The sequence below is a fragment of the Gobius niger genome, assembly GCF_951799975.1.
Source record: "Gobius niger genome assembly, chromosome: 24".
NCBI classification, from domain to species: domain Eukaryota; kingdom Metazoa; phylum Chordata; class Actinopteri; order Gobiiformes; family Gobiidae; genus Gobius; species Gobius niger.
Genome location: NC_136875.1, coordinates 15,582,588 through 15,602,158, shown reverse-complemented (window position 1 = coordinate 15,602,158; position 19,571 = coordinate 15,582,588). Strand labels below are relative to the sequence as shown.

The 19,571-nt window shown below is 44.2% G+C and overlaps 1 protein-coding gene across 3 annotated transcripts in view; it reads right to left on the bottom strand.

Moving 5' to 3' along the window:
* Window positions 1-221: 221 nt before the first annotated feature.
* Window positions 222-19,571, bottom strand: part of LOC306982392 (transcription factor COE3) — a gene marked incomplete at its 5' end in the record, with an annotated part of 186,245 nt that continues 166,895 nt past the window's right edge. For 2 of the 3 annotated variants that reach the window (XM_079582318.1, XM_079582319.1), the window contains 3 exons: window positions 222-356; window positions 2,841-2,930; window positions 14,343-14,525. In XM_079582318.1, coding sequence (XP_079438444.1) covers window positions 325-356; window positions 2,841-2,930; window positions 14,343-14,525 — 305 coding nt within the window. In that variant the 3' untranslated portion in view covers window positions 222-324. The remainder of the gene's footprint in view (window positions 357-2,840; window positions 2,931-14,342; window positions 14,526-19,571) is intronic. The other variant, XM_079582320.1, reaches the window with a different exon arrangement.

Genomic DNA, 19,571 nt, shown 5'->3' with positions numbered 1-19,571 from the left:
TACACAGTTGTAAACAAAGCAGAGTGGAGCGAACACGCAGATGTGGAATCAGGAACAAGTCTGTTAAAAGTTCAAACTAAAAGGTTCTCGTCCAGAGCTCTCAGTGGACCCTCGTCTTCCGTCGGACTCACAGTGGTACACACACACTCCCAGAATGCATCTCTGCGGCCCGGGGGCACCCCAGACCCCCCCTCTACCCCACCCACCCCACCCCCCCACCCCCCGGACGAAGCGGCGTTTTGGTCGGTCCTGCTGCATTGTGGGAATGTCTGATGCATATGGTGGTTTCGGGCTCCGGGCGTTTCAGGGGCGGGTTCCTCCTCTTCACATGGGGGGAACGATCAGACCGGCCATCGCTGCAACACCACACGGACACACACACACACACACACACACACACACACGGACACGAACAAACAAACACACAAACACACAGCGTTATTTAAGGAGTCGTTTAAATGAGCTCAAACAGATGAAGATGAAAATGTGTTGAGGAAAAGACATAACAGTGATGGTGAGTTCCTTTCTGCCTCTGTGTTGTTGTCAGTCTTGTCAGTTTAAGCTGCTCAAGACGCTAGCATGCTACCGGTTAGCATTGACAGATCATACTATTAACTGTCAATGGCTCCATCACGATAAACACTTCCATGAACACTGAGGAAATACTACAGTAGCAGCTCTGACCTCTGTCACATGTTGTATCCTGAGCTGTTGAAGCTAAATGCTAACCAGTAGCATGCTAGCGTCTTAATCACTGACTCACTGGTTTCTTCACATAAACGTGCGTCTCTGGGGTTGTGTTTTTTCTGTTATCTTCATGAGCAATGATTACGATTTCATAAAAATGCCTCTGTCGATCAGTTGTTTTTCTTTTATATCCTGAGTAGAGGTACTGTTACTGCATAATTCTACTGCGGTATTCAAAATGGACGCCAAAACAACAAACGTCACATGACTGAAAGGCACGTATAGGTCAAAAAGCAAGGAAAAGAATGAGCAGCTCAAAGAACATCCAAATATAAAACAATTTAAGATTTGAGGAAATTATTTTTGAATGTTATAAAAAGTAGAAAAGTGTGTTTGTTTCGGCGGCAACGATGTAATGATGTAATGATGTAATGATGTTCACATATTGTTTAATGCAAGAAGAGATAAGTGCTTGTGTAACAGGCTTCTGGATCTGTGATGCTAACAGGCTGCCGGATCTGTGATGCTAACAGGCTTCTGGATCTGTGATGCTAACAGGCTTCTGGATCTGTGATGCTAACAGGCTGCCGGATCTGTGATGCTAACAGGCTTCTGGATCTGTGATGCTAACAGGCTTCTGGATCTGTGATGCTAACAGGCTGCCGGATCTGTGATGCTAACAGGCTTCTGGATCTGTGATGCTAACAGGCTTCTGGATCTGTGATGCTAACAGGCTTCTGGATCTGTGATGCTAACAGGCTTCTGGATCTGTGATGCTAACAGGCTTCTGGATCTGTGATGCTAACAGGCTTCTGGATCTGTGATGCTAACAGGCTTCTGGATCTGTGATGCTAACAGGCTTCTGGATCCCACTCCTTTTCGAGCAGGTTTCTCTGTTTGACGGCTCTTAGGATCATTGTTTTGTGTTGTGCATATTGTACATGTTGTAACTAGTTTAGTTTAGTTTAACCACAGAGGAAAAGTGATGTGTCTGACACAGGGTTTTATGTTGCGGCTGATACAAAGAAGAGCTTTAGGAAATAAACTCATCTTATGTTTGTTTCCTTCTGTTTATTCACTACGTTTCCTTTTTTTTTTAACTTTATTTAACCAGGAAAGTCCCACTGAGATTAGGAATCACTTTTTCCATGGAGTCCTGGCCCCGACACAAGGAGAACAGAGAAAGTCCCCAATTAAGCAGAATTAGGTTTAGTGTTTTGGCCTGACCATGTATGGCTCAAAACATATTTAAAAGGTTGCTAATAGTTCACTAATTGTTCATGTAAAAATGTTCATTTAAGTTATTTGATTGTTTTCTTTTGTTGTTTTCTCTTGAAAGTGTAAATGAATTGTCAGTGGGAATGTTCTCTCGTTCAGACCAAGTTCAAACCACAAAAATCATAGAGAAAAACTGCTCTTTCTCTGTCACTTTAAAAGCTGCTGAATTACCACATTTTCTGATGCAAGAAACGTACTGATGTTGGTTTGATTTGATCTGTGTGGAATAAATAAGCTGAAAATGATGCCTGAAAAGAGTGAAAAATGCCCATTCCCTTCCTCCCCCCACGCCGGGTCATTTCTGGGCCTATCCACATGAAACAAAACCTGGCCCAAAGTTCAAAGCTCCCTCTTTCAGCAAAAACATGAACTAAAGTCACAATATTCAGAGACGTGTGTGATGTCGAGCAGAAGAAAGAGTTTGAGCCACAGTATGAAGAGCGTTAGTGAAGAGATGATCAGGATCAGAGTTTATGCAGGAGACAACACGTCCCATTTAAGCTGAAATATGGTCTAATCTCAACATTTATATATTTATTTGGTTCCTTCATTCCCCGAAATGGAGCAATGATGGAAAATATGGATGTAAAGTAAGTAAGCAGGACAAAACTGGAAACTTTTTAGGCATTGTTTTTGTATTTTTGCAACACCATTTTTTACAAACAAGGCTTTAATAATAATAAAATAATAATAAATAATAAATAAGGCTTTCAGGCGCGTTGACTTAACTCCCGCGTAAACTCTGGCAATGTTTCTCTCAGTCATGGATCAACTTCCAGGTGAATAAAATGAGGAGTTCGTGGACAATGTGATGGACGGAGAACGATGGGGTGGAGACGGGGGCGGGTCCGGGCGTGGGGGGGGCGTGTGCTCACCCTGCAGGCTGCTGCCATTGGAGGAGGTGCAGTTTGGGGGCGGGGAGTTCTGAGGCCTCACGACCGGGGCGAAGGCGCTCTTCTGTTTGACTGTGGAGTACACAGGACATGAGCATGAGGCTGCCGGATCTGTGACGCTGAGCTAGGCTAACAGGCTGCCGGATCTGTGATGCTGAGCTAGGCTAACAGGCTGCCGGATCTGTGAGGCTGAGCTAGGCTAACAGGCTGCCGGATCCGTTACGCTGAGCTAGGCTAACAGGCTGATCTGTGAGCCTAACAGGCTACCGGATCTGTGTCGCTAACAGGCTGCCGGATCTGTGACGCTGAGCTAGGCTAACAGGCTTACAAGCTGATCTGTGACGCTAACAGGCTGACGGATCTGTGACGCTGACAGGTTGCTGGATCTGTGACGCTAACAGGCTGCTGGATCTGTGATGCTAACAGACTGATCTGTGAGGCTAACAGGCTGCCAGATCTGTGACGCTAACAGGTTGATCTGTGATGCTAACAGACTTCTGGATCTGTGACGCTAACAGGCTTCTGGATCTGTGATGCTAACAGACTTCTGGATCTGTGACGCTAACAGACTTCTGGATCTGTGACGCTAACAGGCTTCTGGATCTGTGACGCTAACAGGCTTCTGGATCTGTGACGCTAACACGTTGATCTGTGATGCTAACAGACTTCTGGATCTGTGATGCTAACAGGCTTCTGGATCTGTGACGCTAACAGGCTTCTGGATCTGTGATGCTAACAGGCTTCTGGATCTGTGATGCTAACAGGCTTCTGGATCTGTGATGCTAACAGGCTTCTGGATCTGTGATGCTAACAGGCTTCTGGATCTGTGACGCTAACAGACTTCTGGATCTGTGACGCTAACAGACTTCTGGATCTGTGATGCTAACAGACTTCTGGATCTGTGATGCTAACAGACTTCTGGATCTGTGATGCTAACAGACTTCTGGATCTGTGACGCTAACAGACTTCTGGATCTGTGACGCTAACAGGCTTCTGGATCTGTGATGCTAACAGACTTCTGGATCTGTGATGCTAACAGACTTCTGGATCTGTGACGCTAACAGACTTCTGGATCTGTGACGCTAACAGACTTCTGGATCTGTGATGCTAACAGGCTTCTGGATCTGTGATGCTAACAGACTTCTGGATCTGTGATACTAACAGGCTTCTGGATCTGTGATGCTAACAGGCTTCTGGATCTGTGATGCTAACAGGCTTCTGGATCTGTGATGCTAACAGACTTCTGGATCTGTGACGCTAACAGACTTCTGGATCTGTGACGCTAACAGACTTCTGGATCTGTGACGCTAACAGACTTCTGGATCTGTGACGCTAACAGACTTCTGGATCTGTGACGCTAACAGGCTTCTGGATCTGTGATGCTAACAGACTTCTGGATCTGTGACGCTAACAGGCTTCTGGATCTGTGACGCTAACAGGCTTCTGGATCTGTGACGCTAACACGTTGATCTGTGATGCTAACAGACTTCTGGATCTGTGATGCTAACAGGCTTCTGGATCTGTGACGCTAACAGGCTTCTGGATCTGTGACGCTAACAGGCTTCTGGATCTGTGACGCTAACAGGCTTCTGGATCTGTGACGCTAACAGGCTTCTGGATCTGTGACGCTAACAGGCTTCTGGATCTGTGATGCTAACAGGCTTCTGGATCTGTGATGCTAACAGGCTAATCTGTGATGCTAACAGGCTGCCGGATCACTGCTCTCCCACATGATGTTATTTGCCATACGTTTGTTGAGTGTGACATCGCACACAATAAGCAGCTACTTCTGTGTCCAAAACTTTATCTGAATCTCCTGCTGAAATAACAACAGAGAAAAGCTCCAAAGCTAAAATATATCTCACCATTTCTGCAGAAAAAAAAAAAAAAAGCCTTTATCATGGATGTGTGTGGGGGAAAAAATGTCAGAAAAGGCTAAAGAGTAAATGTGATATTTCTGTGTGATCAGATGTTTAAAAAGAGCCTGGCTAACAGGCTGCTGGATGTGGAACACTGAGACTGGCTAACAGGCTGCTGGATGTGTAACACTGAGACTAGCTAACAGGCTGCTGGATGTGTAACACTGAGACTAGCTAACAGGCTGCTGGATGTGGAACACTGAGACTGGCTAACAGGCTGCCGGATGTGGAACACTGAGGCTAGCTAACAGGCTGCCGGATGTGTAACACTGAGGCTAGCTAACACGCTGCCGGATGTGTAACACTGAGACTAGCTAACAGGCTGCCGGATGTGTAACACTGAGACTAGCTAACAGGCTGCCGGATGTGTAACACTGAGGCTGGCTAACAGGCTGCCGGATGTGTAACACTGAGACAAGCTAACAGGCTGCCGGATGTGGAACACTGAGGCTGGCTAACAGGCTGCTGGATGTGTAACACTGAGACTAGCTAACAGGCTGCTGGATGTGTAACACTGAGGCTGGCTAACAGGCTGCTGGATGTGGAACACTAAGACTAGCTAACAGGCTGCTGGATGTGTAACACTGAGACTAGCTAACAGGCTGCTGGATGTGTAACACTGAGGCTGGCTAACAGGCTGCCGGATGTGTAACACTGAGGCTGGCTAACAGGCTGCTGGATGTGTAACACTGAGGCTGGCTAACAGGCTGCTGGATGTGTAACACTGAGACTAGCTAACAGGCTGCCGGATGTGTAACACTGAAACTAGCTAACAGGCTGCCAGATGTGGAACACTGAGACTGGCTAACAGGCTGCTGGATGTGTAACACTGAGGCTAGCTAACAGGCTGCTGGATGTGGAACACTGAGACTAGCTAACAGGCTGCCGGATGTGTTTTCTTTAAAGTGACACCAAAACTGATTTTCCGGACAGCTAACCCTTCCTAAACACCAGGTTCTGACATTTCCGGCGGGTCGGGCGACACAGATCAGGCAGCACAGATCCGGGAGTGAGAGCGGTGGATGGAGTCATGCAGGAAACGGGATGAAGGTGAAGATGAGTGAAGCTCCCTGACTCTGACTCGTCTCTGAGACAAACCCAAACGAGACCCGCGGCCTGAAGTTGATCCATAACTGCAGAACTTTACCCCGAACGTTCCCCAAACAGAAACAGACAGACACAGCGTGCAGACGTGTGAGGCGGGACTGAGGGGGAGGGACGGTGAAAACGGAGCGGATTCACAATCAGCTCCGGTTCAGACCTGGGCGAGTTCCTGTCTGCGCAAACGAGACGCTAACGCTAGCAGAACCCAACCCGAGGAGGCGTGTGTTATTGGGAAATACGCTGCTGTGACGGGAAACATGGACAACTCAGAGGGATGAAGTGAAGCTGTTTGGAGATCAATGCCTCATGAAGCCTGGGGAAGCACCGATCCAGTACTGGTAATGAACCGATACCAATTACGGCTCTCAGCAACTAAATCTGAGTGAATATGGGCCTGCTGTACCTCATTTTGAAGCTAAGCTAACCTGGAGAGTCCAATGGCTGAGCTAGCTTTAACCTTCGCAAATGTATTCTTGAGTAACAGCGTGCTAAAGCTAGCGGTAGCATGCTATTGGTAGTTGCAGTTAATCAAGGCTGAGACAGAAACTATGATAGAATAAGCCAAATAAAATAAAATAAAGTCATCGACTGCTGGAGAAGTGACTGATCTAAGATATTTGAAATGCACAAGTTACTTTATGTGAGTTATTTAAATGAATATGAAATAACCTGTCCAAGGATTGTGTAGAAAATCCAAAATATTTTATCCACTAGTATATTAATCTGAAACATCATGAAGATCTGACTTTATTGATCTCACAATGGAGATAAAGGAACATTCACTTATTCACTCGACTGTCTCTTGGTATCGGTTCATATCGGATATCGGCAGATACTCAAACCCCGAGTATCGGTATCGTAAGTAAAACAGCTGGACCGGTGCATCTCTACACTGCGTTCCAAATTATTATGCAAATGACATTTTTCTAAGATTTTCTAAATTGTCAACTCAAATGAGAGTCAGCATAATTTTCAAGTCTTTAACTGGTAGAGGATCATTTAAATGTGGTGGAAAAAAATTCCAAGTGATAACAGTATTTTTTTCAAAAATAAATATAGTAAAAACCTCAAAATCCACTGTTCCAAGTTATTATGCAACTCATCGTTTCAATACATTTTAAAGCTTGTAATTAACTGAAAATGGTCATTTGTTGTATTTGTAGCATTAGGAGGTCATATTTACTGAAATCAAAAGCTATTTCAATCAAAAAAAATATTAACAGGTCAAGTTGTATTTTACCATAGGAGCCCTTGTGTGATAGCAGCTTCAAAATTCTTAAATCCATTAAAATTGTAAGTTTTTGGACAGTTTCTGCTTGGATTTCTTTGCAGGATGTTAGAATAGCCTCCCAGAGCTGCTGTTTGGATGAAAACTGCCTCCCACCCTCATAGAAGTTTTTTTTGTTGATGCTCCAAATGTTCTCAACAGGGTTGAGGTCAGGGGAGGAGGGGGTCCACATCATGAGTTTCTCTCCTTTTATCCCCATAGCAGCCAGTGATGCAGAGGTTTTCTTTACAGCAGGACATGGTGCGTTGTCATGCATGAAGAGGATTTCGTTAGGGAAAGCACGGCTCTTCTTTTTGTAGCATAGAAGACAGTGGTCAGTCAGAAACTCCACATATTTTTCAAAGGTCATTTTCACACCTTCAGGGAGCCTAAAAGGGCCTAATGGGGCCGACCAGCTCTCTCACCATGATTCTGGCCCAAAACATGACTCCGCCACCTCTTTACTGACGTCACAGCCTTGTTGGGACATTGTGGTTATTCACCAACCATTCACTACTCCACTGATTTGACCATCCAGGGTTACACGGCGCTCATCAGTGAACAAGACTGTTTGAAAATGAGTCCTCATGTATTTCTGAGCCACTGCAGCCGTTTCTGTTCATGAACATTCAATTAACAGTTTAGGGGAGGCCCGGATAGAAGGTTTATGCACAACTGCAGCCTCTGGAGGGTCCGACACCTTGATGTTCGGGAGACTCCAGAGGCACCAGCAGCTTCAAATACCTGTATGCTGCTTTGTAGCATCTGTTCTCCTAATCTGATGTGTTTGACTGGCTGAAACCGTCCATATTGTGCCTTTATCGGCCCAAAACGGAGTGTGCTCTGAATCATCCACAAATCTCTTATCAGTACGATGATTACACTTAATCTTTCATGAAATATCGAAGGTTTTCATACCTAGACCAAGGCATTCAACTATTTCACGCTTTTCATCAGCAGAAAGTCCCTTTTTCTTTACCATATTGCTTGAAAACGATGATCTGCATAATAAAGTGGAACACCATTTTTCAGTAGTTTTTCCCTTGACTGGGCTTAACCCGACAACTAATCATCCCAGGTCTGAGATTTATGTCAGTGATTCATAGAGCCCCAAGACACGATACCATCCATGAGTTTCATTATTATTGCTTTTTTTTTTACCTTTTTGACACAAAAATCCAATTTGCATAATAATTTGGAACGCAGTGTAATGAAGAGTCAGTGAAGCTCGTGATGTTTCTGTTTTTGACCTTTTATATCGTTGAAATAAAATAAACTTTCTCCCCCATGTAAATGAATTTAATGATCCGCACCTTTATATAGAGCCTAAAGCAAACACACGCTAAAGCTACAGTGAGGAGCAGTGTTTAAGAAGGTGATCTTCAGTGAGCTGGAGAAGAATCCCTCAGGAGAGAAGACATTAATGGTCGGCCAAATTAAAAAAACACACACACCTGTCCCATTATTATTCTGCTAACCAACCACACGCGGGTTTTCTTACTGTAGTACATTAGGGTTGATCTTTTAGTCTCATATCCACCAGATAGAGACGAGAGGAAGGTGGAAATGAAGAATGAAGAGGAGCCAACACACGATAAGGCTCAAGACCCGGGACTTTAGACCAGATTGTGAAGGAAAACTAGTCAGACATGTCTTTATTTTCCAGGGGGATTTAGATTTACTGCCAGTTTGACTACATTTGAGGCTTTTTATCGACGTTCCTGGTCGTGATTCATTCATAACCTCTGTTTCTGAGTGAATGCCGGCCTGAAAGTTCAGTGCTTTTGTTGACCAGGTCTTAACAAGTTCCTGGGCAAAATCATCCCCTATAAAAACATAACATTTCTGTCTAAGTCCTTATTATTCTCCTTTATCCGCGGCGTTCCGGGCGAGTAGCTGCTGCTGCTCTAAATTCGCCGGCCGCGCTCCGTCTAATCCTCTCCCGATAACTCCGCGAATCTTAACTGCGTTTGTGTTTGGTCCAGGGAGTAGACGAGCTCCCGCTGCCAGCTCCAGCCCGGTCTGAGCCGCGCCAAATGAGTCTCGGAGGCGAATCGCGCACCAACACCGCGGCTTTTAAAAGCCGGCCAAAAACAAGGCTCCCCCGCCGGAGGACGAGCAGAGAGGAAGCGCTAACGAACACACCTGAGTCTGCGGGAGCTGCAGGCGGTGGAGGAGAGGAGGGGTAAACAGAGGAGGAACAACACGGGGGTAACCGGGGGTAACCGGGGCTAAACCGGGGCTAAACCGGGACTAAACCAGGGCTAAACCAGGTCTAAGCGCTAACGAACACACCTGAGTCTGCGGGAGCTGCAGGCGGTGGAGGAGAGGAGGGGTAAACAGAGGAGGAACAACACGGGGGTAACCGGGGGTAACCGGGGCTAAACCGGGACTAAACCGGGGCTAAACCGGGGCTAAACCAGGTCTAAACCAGGTCTAAACATGGGCCAAACCAGGTCTAAGCGCTAACGAACACACCTGAGTCTGCGGGAGCTGCAGGCGGTGGAGGAGAGGAGGGGTAAACAGAGGAGGAACAACACGGGGGTAACCGGGGGTAACCGGGGCTAAACCGGGGCTAAACCGGGGCTAAACCAGGGCTAAACCAGGTCTAAACATGGGCCAAACCAGGTCTAAGCGCTAACGAACACACCTGAGTCTGCGGGAGCTGCAGGCGGTGGAGGAGGGGAGGGGTAAACAGAGGAGGAACAACACGGGGGTAACCGGGGGTAACCGGGGCTAAACCGGGACTAAACCGGGGCTAAACCGGGGCTAAACCAGGTCTAAACCAGGTCTAAACATGGGCCAAACCAGGTCTAAGCGCTAACGAACACACCTGAGTCTGCGGGAGCTGCAGGCGGTGGAGGAGAGGAGGGGTAAACAGAGGAGGAACAACACGGGGGTAACCGGGGGTAACCGGGGCTAAACCGGGGCTAAACCGGGGCTAAACCGGGGCTAAACCGGGTCTAAACATGGGCCAAACCAGGTCTAAACATGGGCCAAACCAGGTCTAAACATGGGCCAAACCAGGTCTAAACATGGGCTAAACCAGGTCTAAACATGGGCTAAACCAGGTCTAAACCGGGACTAAACCAGGGCTAAACATGGGACTAAACCAGGTCTAAACCGGGGCTAAACCAGGGCTAAACATGGGCCAAACCAGGTCTAAACATGGGCTAAACCAGGTCTAAACATGGGCCAAACCAGGTCTAAACATGGGCCAAACCAGGTCTAAACATGGGCCAAACCAGGTCTAAACATGGGCTAAACCAGGTCTAAACATGGGCTAAACCGGGGCTAAACCTGGGCCAAATCAGGTCTAAACCAGGGCTAAACCGGGGCTAAACCGGGGCTAAACCGCGTCTAAACATGGGCCAAACCAGGTCTAAACATGGGCTAAACCAGGTCTAAACATGGGCCAAACCAGGTCTAAACATGGGCTAAACCAGGTCTAAACATGGGCTAAACCGGGGCTAAACCTGGGCCAAATCAGGTCTAAACCAGGGCTAAACCGGGGCTAAACCGGGGCTAAACCGCGTCTAAACATGGGCTAAACCAGGTCTAAACATGGGCTAAACCAGGTCTAAACATGGGCCAAACCAGGTCTAAACATGGGCCAAACCAGGTCTAAACATGGGCCAAACCAGGTCTAAACATGGGCCAAACCAGGGCTAAACCGGGGCCAAACCAGGTCTAAACATGGGCCAAACCCGGTCTAAACATGGGCCAAACCGGGGCTAAACCTGGGCCAAATCAGGTCTAAACCAGGGCTAAACATGGGCCAAACCAGGGCTAAACCAGGGCTAAACCGGGGCTAAACCGGGGCTAAACCAGGTCTAAACATGGGCTAAACCGGGACTAAACCGGGGCTAAACATGGGCTAAACCTGGTCTAAACTAGGGCCAAACCAGGTCTAAGCGCTAACAAACACACCTGGAGCTGCAGGCGGTGGAGGAGAGGAGGGGTAAACAGAGGAGGAACAACACGGGGGTAACCGGGGGTAACCGGGGCTAAACCGGGACTAAACCGGGACTAAACCAGGGCTAAACCAGGTCTAAACCAGGTCTAAACATGGGCCAAACCAGGTCTAAGCGCTAACAAACACACCTGGAGCTGCAGGCGGTGGAGGAGAGGAGGGGTAAACAGAGGAGGAACAACACGGGGGTAACCGGGGGTAACCGGGGCTAAACCGGGGCTAAACCGGGGCTAAACCGGGACTAAACCGGGACTAAGCCAGGTCTAAACCGGGACTAAACCAGGGCTAAACCGGGACTAAACCAGGTCTAAACATGGGCCAAACCAGGTCTAAACATGGGCTAAACCAGGTCTAAACATGGGCTAAACCAGGTCTAAACATGGGCTAAACCAGGTCTAAACATGGGCCAAACCAGGTCTAAACATGGGCTAAACCAGGTCTAAACATGGGCTAAACCGGGGCTAAACCTGGGCCAAATCAGGTCTAAACCAGGGCTAAACCGGGGCTAAACCGGGGCTAAACCGCGTCTAAACATGGGCCAAACCAGGTCTAAACATGGGCTAAACCAGGTCTAAACATGGGCCAAACCAGGTCTAAACATGGGCCAAACCAGGTCTAAACATGGGCCAAACCAGGTCTAAACATGGGCCAAACCAGGGCTAAACCGGGGCCAAACCAGGTCTAAACATGGGCCAAACCCGGTCTAAACATGGGCCAAACCGGGGCTAAACCTGGGCCAAATCAGGTCTAAACCAGGGCTAAACATGGGCCAAACCAGGGCTAAACCAGGGCTAAACATGGGCTAAACCGGGACTAAACCGGGGCTAAACATGGGCTAAACCTGGTCTAAACTAGGGCCAAACCAGGTCTAAGCGCTAACAAACACACCTGGAGCTGCAGGCGGTGGAGGAGAGGAGGGGTAAACAGAGGAGGAACAACACGGGGGTAACCGGGGGTAACCGGGGCTAAACCGGGGCTAAACCGGGGCTAAACCGGGACTAAACCGGGACTAAGCCAGGTCTAAACCGGGACTAAACCAGGGCTAAACCGGGACTAAACCAGGTCTAAACATGGGCCAAACCAGGTCTAAACATGGGCTAAACCAGGTCTAAACATGGGCTAAACCAGGTCTAAACATGGGCTAAACCAGGTCTAAACATGGGCCAAACCAGGTCTAAACATGGGCTAAACCAGGTCTAAACATGGGCCAAACCCGGTCTAAACATGGGCTAAACCCGGTCTAAACATGGGCTAAACCAGGTCTAAACATGGGCCAAACCAGGTCTAAACATGACCCAAACCAGGTCTAAACATGGGCCAAACCAGGTCTAAACATGGGCTAAACCAGGTCTAAACATGGGCCAAACCAGGTCTAAACATGGGCCAAACCAGGTCTAAACATGGGCCAAACCAGGTCTAAACATGGGCCAAACCAGGTCTAAACATGGGCTAAACCAGGTCTAAACATGGGCTAAACCAGGTCTAAACATGGGCCAAACCAGGTCTAAACATGGGCCAAACCAGGTCTAAACATGGGCCAAACCAGGTCTAAACATGGGCTAAACCAGGTCTAAACATGGGCCAAACCAGGTCTAAACATGGGCTAAACCAGGTCTAAACATGGGCTAAACCAGGTCTAAACATGGGCCAAACCAGGTCTAAACATGGGCTAAACCAGGTCTAAACATGGGCTAAACCAGGTCTAAACATGGGCCAAACCAGGTCTAAACATGGGCCAAACCAGGTCTAAACCAGGGCTAAACCGGGGCTAAACCGCGTCTAAACATGGGCCAAACCGGGGCTAAACCAGGTCTAAACATGGGCTAAACCGGGGCTAAACCAGGGCTAAACCGGGGCTAAACCAGGGCTAAACCGGGGCTAAACCGGGGCTAAACCGGGGCTAAACCAGGGCTAAACCGGGGCTAAACCAGGGCTAAACCGGGGCTAAACCAGGGCTAAACCGGGGCTAAACCAGAGCTAAACCTGAGCTGAAAAAACAGAAATAAGCACCATTAAAGTCACTAAGACCTTCAGCTACATTTAAATCGATGTTTAAAGCAGAACTAAGAAACTCCTGCCCCTAGAGGCCGTAAGCGCCACTGCAGGTGTCGTACATGTTGTGATTTTACTCGTTAATCGTCCGTGAGAGTAAATCCTACGCTGACAGAAAGACAAAGGGACAGAGGGATGTTGTGCATCAGGTTTCCTGCAGTTTCCGTATTTACTGTTTACTTCTTCGTTGACGATCGTGAACAAGCGGCGCGTGCGAGGGCAGGCGAAGCACATCCCGCTCAGGACATTCAGATCAGGGTCATGGGGCTAAACCAGGTCTAACATGGGGCTAAACCAGGAGTAACATGGAGCTAAACCAGGTCTAACATGGGGCTAAACCAGGTCTAACATGGGGCTAAACCAGGTCTAACATGGGGCTAAACCAGGTCTAACATGGAGCTAAACCAGGAGTAACATGGAGCTAAACCAGGAGTAACATGGGGCTAAACCAGGTGTAACGTGGGGCTAAACCAGGTCTAACATGGGGCTAAACCAGGTCTAACATGGGGCTAAACCAGGTCTAACATGGAGCTAAACCAGGAGTAACATGGAGCTAAACCAGGAGTAACATGGAGCTAAACCAGGAGTAACATGGGGCTAAACCAGGTGTAACATGGGGCTAAACCAGGTGTAACGTGGGGCTAAACCAGGTCTAACATGGAGCTAAACCAGGAGTAACATGGAGCTAAACCAGGAGTAACATGGGGCTAAACCAGGTCTAACATGGAGCTAAACCAGGAGTAACATGGGACTAAACCAGGTGTAAGATGGAGCTAAACCAGGAGTAAGATGGGGCTAAACCAGGTGTAAGATGGGGCTAAACCAGGTGAAACATGGGACTAAACCAGGTGTAAGATGGGGCTAAACCAGGTCTAAAATTGGACTAAACCAGGTGTAAGATGGGGCTAAACCAGGTGTAAGATGGGGCTAAACCAGGTGTAAGATGGGACTAAACCAGGTCTAAAATTGGACTAAACCAGGTGTAAGATGGGGCTAAACCAGGTGTAAGATGGGACTAAACCAGGTCTAAGATGGGGCTAAACCAGGTCTGAGATGGGGCTAAACCAGGTCTAAAATTGGACTAAACCAGGTCTGAACCGGGAGCAGATGCAGATGGCGATGGCGATGTCCGACGGTGAAGAATGCGTGGGGTTTGGGCGGGCACTCACTGGCGTAGGCGGAGTTCCCGGCGGCTCCGTTGAGGAAGGAGGGCGAGCCGGGCACGGACAGGTTGGCCATGCCGGAGCCGTAGCCGTTCATGGAGGACGTGATGGTGTTGTAGTTGGACTGCTGCGGCGTGGAGCTGGGAGCGTAGCCGCGCGGGGACACCGAGCTGGAGGTGCGGGAGTAACCTGGAAACCAAGGCCAGGAGGAGATGAATAAGAAACAAGCTTCACCGGCCTGACGCACACAGACATGTTTACAACACAGCTCTGTCACCACGCAGGGATGATGATACATGCCAAACAAAACAAAAGCTTTTGACACAAAGTGCATTAAAGCACATATGGCAGGTTTGATGACTTATTTAGAAGAATGACATCTGCTGTAAGTCATAATGGACTCTGTGCATGACTTCAAATCATAACAACACTGCTCAATAAGTGACTTCCTGTTTTGATGCCAAAATAAAAGCACACAGCTCGTCTCAGCAGCTACTTGCAATATAGATACTCTTTTTATCCATTTTCTGGTGGAATTTGATCTTATTTATCACATAGATACAGACGGCATCTCTGGAATCATGCGTGAAAACAGTTAAACAATTTGGAAAAATCTAAACTTTCTCTAATTATTCAAAAACTACTTTAACAAACGCTGAATTATGAATATAGTTTCTACTAAATAAAGATACAAAGACATGGGGAGGAGCAAAGTGGTTCAACAGCCCATAAATACATGAATAACGGAGAATGCTAACATGATGCTACATGTTAGCATCATACTTAACTTTATTTATGTGATAAATAAGTTGATATTCCACCAGAAAATGGCTAAAAAGAGGGAAAAATTGTGTTTCTCTAAAGATTCTATTTTCCCCCTCGGTGAAGCCACGCCCCCTTCTATGACGAGATGCGTCTGTGTCTATAAATAAAGTCAATATGGATATTTTTCCACAGCAGATTGTTCAGTAGAAGCGAAAAAAACATTAGCATTAGTACAATGCTAACATGTAGCATCATGTTAGCATTCTCCGTTATTCATGTATTTATGGGCTGTTGATCCACTTTGCTCCATGTCTTTGTATCTTTATTTAGTAGAAACTATATTCATAATTCAGCGTTTGTTAAAGTAGTTTTTTAATAATTAGAGAAAGTTTAGATTTTTCTCCAAATTGTTTAACCTCTTAACTCCCGCCTGAACCGAGAGCATGTTCTCCAGTTCAGCTTTACCCAAATCCTGTAGGCCAGTGTGACGCCTCATTTGAAAGCTAAGATCTACAAAACTAAATGGATCTTTTTCCTCACGTCATCAGATTTTTTGGGCAGTCGTCTCATTTTTGTCAAATTTTCATGACTTTTTTGTCAATTTTTTCTCTCTCTCAACTCATCTAAATGGATCTTTTTCCTCACGTCATCACATTTTTTTCCCACCATTTTTTTTTTTTTTGGGGGGGGGGGGCGGGTATCAACTCATTATTGTAATTTTTTTGGTATTTTTTTTTTTCATTTTTTTTTTTTCACTTTTTGTCACATTTTTATCATTTTTTGTCACATTTTTATCATTTTTTGTGACATTTTTATCATTTTTTTGTGACATTTTTATCATTTTTTTGTGACATTTTTATCATTTTTTTGTGACATTTTTATCATTTTTTTGTGACATTTTTATCATTGTTTTGTCACATTTTTGTCAGTTTTTGTCACATTTTTATCATTTTTTTGTCACATTTTTGTCAGTTTTTGTCACATTTTTATCATTTTTTTGTCACATTTTTATCATTTTTTTGTCACATTTTTGTCAGTTTTTTGTCACATTTTTGTCAGTTTTTTGTGACATTTTTATCATTTTTTTGTGACATTTTTATCATTTTTTTGTGACATTTTTATCATTTTTTTGTGACATTTTTGTCAGTTTTTTGTGACATTTTTATCATTTTTTTGTGACATTTTTATCATTTTTTTGTGACATTTTTATCATTTTTTTGTGACATTTTTGTCAGTTTTTTGTGACATTTTTATCATTTTTTTGTCACATTTTTATCATTTTTTTGTGACATTTTTATCATTTTTTTGTCACATTTTTATCATTTTTTGTCACATTTTTGTCAGTTTTTTGTCACATTTTTGTCAGTTTTTCGTAATTTTTTTGTCAATTTCTTGTGACATTTTTATAATTTTTTTGTGACATTTTTATCATTTTTTTGTCACATTTTTGTCAGTTTTTCGTAATTTTTTTGTCAATTTCTTGTGACATTTTTATAATTTTTTTGTCACATTTTTATCATTTTTTGTCACATTTTTATCATTTTTTTGTCACATTTTTATCATTTTTTTGTCACATTTTTGTCAGTTTTTTGTCACATTTTTATCATTTTTTTGTGACATTTTTATCATTTTTTTGTCACATTTTTATCATTTTTTTGTCACATTTTTATCAGTTTTTTGTCACATTTTTGTCAGTTTTTCGTAATTTTTTTGTCAATTTCTTGTGACATTTTTGCCACTTTTTCATCAATTTTTTGTCACTTTTTCATCAATGTTTTCTCACTTTTTTGTCTCATTTCCATCATTGTTTTTGTCTCAGTTCTGTCTCTATTTTCACACCTTTTTTCCAGAAGCTTTTGGATTGGGGTAAAGCCAAACTGGAGAAAATGTGCTCGGTTCAGGCGGGAGTTAAGGGGTTAAACTGTTTTCAAACATGACCATATATGGGCGAGTCCATGATCTATTACAAGAATATAATTAAATACACATTAATAGTTATACAGAAAGTTGAACTAATGAATAAGATTTTATTTTGGCGTGCCGGATCGAAACAGGAAGTCACTCCCTGTGCGGCGCTGTTACGATTTGAGTCGATCATCCTTTTATTTCAGTGAAGCAACAAATGAATGAAAGTTATTTGTATTTGAATGTTTAAGCTGCTGACAGGAAGTGACATAGATAAAGGTAAAGCTCCACAACAGTTTGACTCACTTCCCATTGACGTAACATGTTTAAAATGGTTTACCTCTGTCTATGTCACTTCCTGTCCGTGTCCAATAAGGAAGTGAAACTAGAAACATCACAAAAAACGGTTAAAAGAAAGAAAAGTGGGAACAATCTTTAGCAAAATCGTACATATCGTTAGCCACATAGCATAATTGCCTAAGTCATTTTTTGGCCAAATTGAGATATCTGCCTAACTTTATGCTCCTTTCACTGCTGCATCATCCTGCCTTTCTGCCTATGTCCTTGGCCAATCACAACACTTATTAGAATCCAAAAACACCATCTGCCTTAGTCATCTCTTTGACTTACAAAATGGCAGAAAGCATGTCCACAAGTGAAGCATTAGCTCGTCTCTTTGATTCATTTTCATCTGGTAAGAGTTCATAATTCACATTTATTTAAATTGTCTAGACACTAAATGCAACTGTGTAATTAAAACTTTATGTCACATTTTTTTTGCTACAAGAAATTAAGTAGCTAGCAAACATTAGCAAACACTGGTGATGTTTTTTAAAGGTTAGTGCTAGATCGTATGCTCCGGAGGGACGGTCTGCTGTGAAAACGTGAGATATCATGACACGGTTAACCTCTTAACTCCCGCCTGAACCGAGAGGATCTTTTTCCTCACGTCAGCAGATTTTTTTCCCAACATTTTTTTGTTGGGTGTTCAACTCATTTTTGTAACTTTTTTGTAATTTTTTATCACATTTTTGTCATTTTTTCGTCAATTTTTAATCATTTTTTGTCACATTTTTGTCAATTTTTCGTCAATTTTTAATCATTTTTTGTCACATTTTTTACATTTTTTTTATCGTTTTTTTTTTTAATTTTTTGTCACATTTTTGTCATTTTTTCGTCCATTTTTAATCAATTTTTTGTCACTTTTTTTGTCACATTTTTTACATTTTTTATCAATTTTTTGTCCATTTTTTGTGACATTTTTGTGACATTTTTGCCACGTTTTCAAAAAAATTTCGTCACTTTTTTGTCACATTTTTGACATTTTTTTTAATCGTTTTTTTTGGAATTTTTTGTCACATTTTTGACATTTTTTCGTCAATTTTTTTGTCACATTTTTTTGTCACATTTTTTATCCATTTTTTGTGACATTTTTTTGACATTTTTGCCACTTTTTCATACATTTTTCGTCACTTTTTTGTCAATGTTTTCTCACTTTTTTGTCACATTTCCATCATTGTTTTATTGCTATTTTCACAGTTTTTTTCCAGAAGCTTTTGGATTGGGGTAAAGCCAAACTGGAGAAAATGTGCTCGGTTCAGGTGGGAGTTAAGGGGTTAACTTTAAGGATTAGGGTTATTTGTATTTTTAGACAAACCAACTCACATCTATACAAACTCACAGCAGACCGTCCCTCCGGAGCATACGATCTAGCACTAACCTTTTTTAAATGTAGAAATGTGTTCTGACCAGAAATAAGCCTAATTTTGATTAGGTAAAAATATTACTTAATTTCTTGGTCATAAAAAGACATGTAGGCAATTTTAGACATTTAAGCAAATTTTCAAGTGTAGTTATTTTTCAAGCGTGTGCTTTTGTATTTTAAGTGCAAATAGATTTGTTTTAGAATTGAGATGTTTTGACTAGATGTAAGAAGTATTTGGTTTAGAAGAACATTTAGATGAACCAATGAATTTAATATTGTTTACTGTGATAAAATACAGCACTTAATCTGAATTGTCTCATGTAAAGCGCTTTATGACTATGTCTGTGAAAGGGATATGTCAATCTTCTTCTTCTTCATAAGATCTTCTTCTTAATTTTCCTTTTTCTTGTCAGGAAATGGGCTCGATACCAATTTAGAGGAGTTCGAGGATTTAGATGAGAGTAGACGTATTATGCTTGTGTTGAGTGTTACAAAGATCGTGTCTAACGTGTTAAAGTGCAGCTGAAACAGATCTGGATCAAACCGGTCTGAGCTCGGTCTGGAGTCTGAGTCGTCGGAGATAATTGCGTCGGTAAATCGTCGGGGCGCGGCTCTGGGACCCGAGTAATAAAGCTGCAATTATGATCTTTAATAACGGCTTTAATGAGGGAGACTTTTAATAAAGCGCCGGAGAGGAGGCGGAACAGCGGGAGGAACCAGGGCCAGTAAACACGCCGCGGCACCGGGGGGCGCGGGGGCGACGGAGGGGCCGTGAACGCAGCACGGGGCCAAAGGGAAAGGTTAGCGCTAGATCGTCTGCTCCGGAGGGACGGTCTGTTTGTATAGATCTATGAGTTGGT